At 63.9% G+C, this 2,241-nt stretch overlaps 1 protein-coding gene across 1 annotated transcript in view; it reads left to right on the top strand.

Annotated features, from left to right (window-relative positions):
* The window catches only part of SDF4 (stromal cell derived factor 4), a 9,914-nt gene extending 7,679 nt beyond the window's left edge, over positions 1 to 2,235 (top strand). Inside the window, exons 4-6 of the mRNA XM_025046216.1 lie at positions 898 to 1,056; positions 1,416 to 1,591; positions 2,004 to 2,235. Coding sequence (XP_024901984.1) covers positions 898 to 1,056; positions 1,416 to 1,591; positions 2,004 to 2,180 — 512 coding nt within the window. The 3' untranslated portion in view covers positions 2,181 to 2,235. The remainder of the gene's footprint in view (positions 1 to 897; positions 1,057 to 1,415; positions 1,592 to 2,003) is intronic.
* The last annotated feature ends 6 nt before the right edge of the window (positions 2,236 to 2,241 follow it).

Raw genomic sequence — 2,241 nt, 5'->3', positions numbered from 1 at the left:
GCAGGAACCTGTGTCCACCAGAGAGCAGTAAATGCAAAGCAACAGGCCTTGGGACTCGCCTGTCAGTTCCCCGGCTGTGACCTGGCTGTGACCCGGCTGTGACCGGGCGAGGCTTGGGCATCCCTGTTCCTGCTCGCCCAGCTGGGACCTATGGAGGGTGACGGCTCTGTTACAGCCCAGATGGTTACTGACCCCATGTGGCCTGGGGTGGCAATCCCCGCCTTCACCCCCATGCCGGCCTTCCATGGAGAGAGAGTAGGGGGTGCTCGAGTTGCAGCTGGGAACTGGGGTTCCTTCAGAGCCTTCCATGCCTGACCCTCGTGACAGGGGAATGGAGCAGTCCTGCCCCGCCCCAGGGGGTGAGGGTGTGGGCAGGCACAGCAGCAGCTGGGGGGCCGCATCTGTGGGGGTGTCGGATTGGAGGAGCTACACCTGCGTCTGGGGGTGCTGCGCCGGCATCAGGGGGGCCGCGCCTGCATCGGGGGGCTGTGCCTGCATCAGGGCTACGCCTGCGTCTGAGGGTGCTGTTCCTGTATATGGGGGTTCAGCACCTGCATCAGGGGGATGCGCCTTCATGGGGTGGCTGTACCTGTGTCTGGGGGTGCTGCGCCTGCATTGAGGGGCTGCATCTGTGTTGGGGGAGTGCCTGGAGGGGTCTGTGTCTGGGATGGGGGTCTGCATCTGTGGGAGTCCGTGTTTGGGGGAGTCTGTGTTGGGGAGCTGGGTCTGCGACATCTACTCTCTTGCAGACCGAGCTCTCCTCCGAGGGGCAGGGCCCATGGCTTCCCACACCGCCTGGCCCAAGCTGGCCCCCCATTCAGGCGGCATGTCTCAGAGCGTTTGTGCTGCGTGCAGGTGTTCTGAGTGCCCAGGTGCTCACAGGTTTGTCTCTCTCAGCACAGGAAGTCCTGGAGAACCTCAAAGACCGCTGGTACCAGGCGGATAACCCCCCCTCGGACCTGCTGCTGACTGAGGACGAGTTCCTGTCATTCCTGCACCCTGAGCACAGCCGGGGCATGCTCAAGTTCATGGTCAAGGAGATCGTCCGGGACCTGGGTGAGGCCCGCCCTGTGACCTGGCCAGGCAGATCATAGCTAAATGGCTAGGCCCAGATAGTGGGCTCGCTGTCCACGTCTAGCCGATCCTTCTGGTGGGAAGTGCGCACTGGCCAGTCCTGCACGGGGGTGGCCTCGGGAGGCCATGTGGCTGCTGGACGAGGGATGGTCAGGCCCTGCCTGGTGCCTTCGGCCTCAGCCAGGTTCCCAGCAGGTCCTGTGAGGCGCGGCTGTTTAGCCTTGGGCTAAAATTTCACAGAATGAAAATCTGGCTGCACAACTCTCTCGATTGACTTCTGAGTGGCCCTGGGGGTCCCATGCCCACTCAAGGTCTGAGCGGCCACCCACCTCATCCCGCAGACCAGGACGGCGACAAGCAGCTCTCGCTGCCTGAGTTTATCTCCCTGCCCGTGGGCACCGTGGAGAGCCAGCGCGGCCAGGACATGGACGACAGCTGGGTGCGAGACCGGAGGAAGGAGTTCGAGGAGCTGATCGACGCCGACCACGACGGGATCGTGACCATGGCGGAGCTGGAGGTGGGCGGGTGCTGCGCGGGGATGGAGTGTACTGGGGGTGCCCCTGTCACAAACCCTATGACCTGCTGGCCCCTGACTCCAGCTGGGCAGGTCCCCCTCCCCCAACCGAGGTAATGCCCACACGCCCCAGCTGCTTCCAACCTGGAGCCAGCATTCCAGAACATTCCAGAATACACCCACATCCTCGTCCTACAGCATCTGTGCTAGCAGGGTGTTGTAGACAAGGAGCCGCTTTCCATGGCCGGCTATGGTGGTAAAGCCCTGCTGCTTCCAAGGCCGGGGCGCCCCCCAGTGGGCTCTCACGGCCCAGTCGGGTACCAGTGGGGACTGAGACACCTGCAGTCAAGGGCGCAGCGCCGCCACTGGGGGCCGGGGTGGGCGGGGCGAGCGCTGAGCAGCCAGCCCTGTGCAGGACTACATGGACCCCATGAACGAGTACAACGCACTCAACGAGGCCAAGCAGATGATCGCCATCGCCGACGAGAACCAGAACCAGCACCTGGAACCCGAGGAGGTGCTCAAATACAGCGAGTTCTTCACGGGCAGCAAACTCATGGACTACGCGCGCAACGTGCACGAGGAGTTCTGAGCCTGCGGCGCCTTGCGGATGCTGGATGTGCCTGCGCACGTGCGCGCCCTGCCCCCCAGCC

Source organism: Pteropus alecto, unplaced genomic scaffold (assembly GCF_000325575.1).
Source record: "Pteropus alecto unplaced genomic scaffold, ASM32557v1 scaffold700, whole genome shotgun sequence".
In the NCBI taxonomy this organism is placed as follows: domain Eukaryota; kingdom Metazoa; phylum Chordata; class Mammalia; order Chiroptera; family Pteropodidae; genus Pteropus; species Pteropus alecto.
This window is presented reverse-complemented; position numbering and strand designations above follow the sequence as displayed.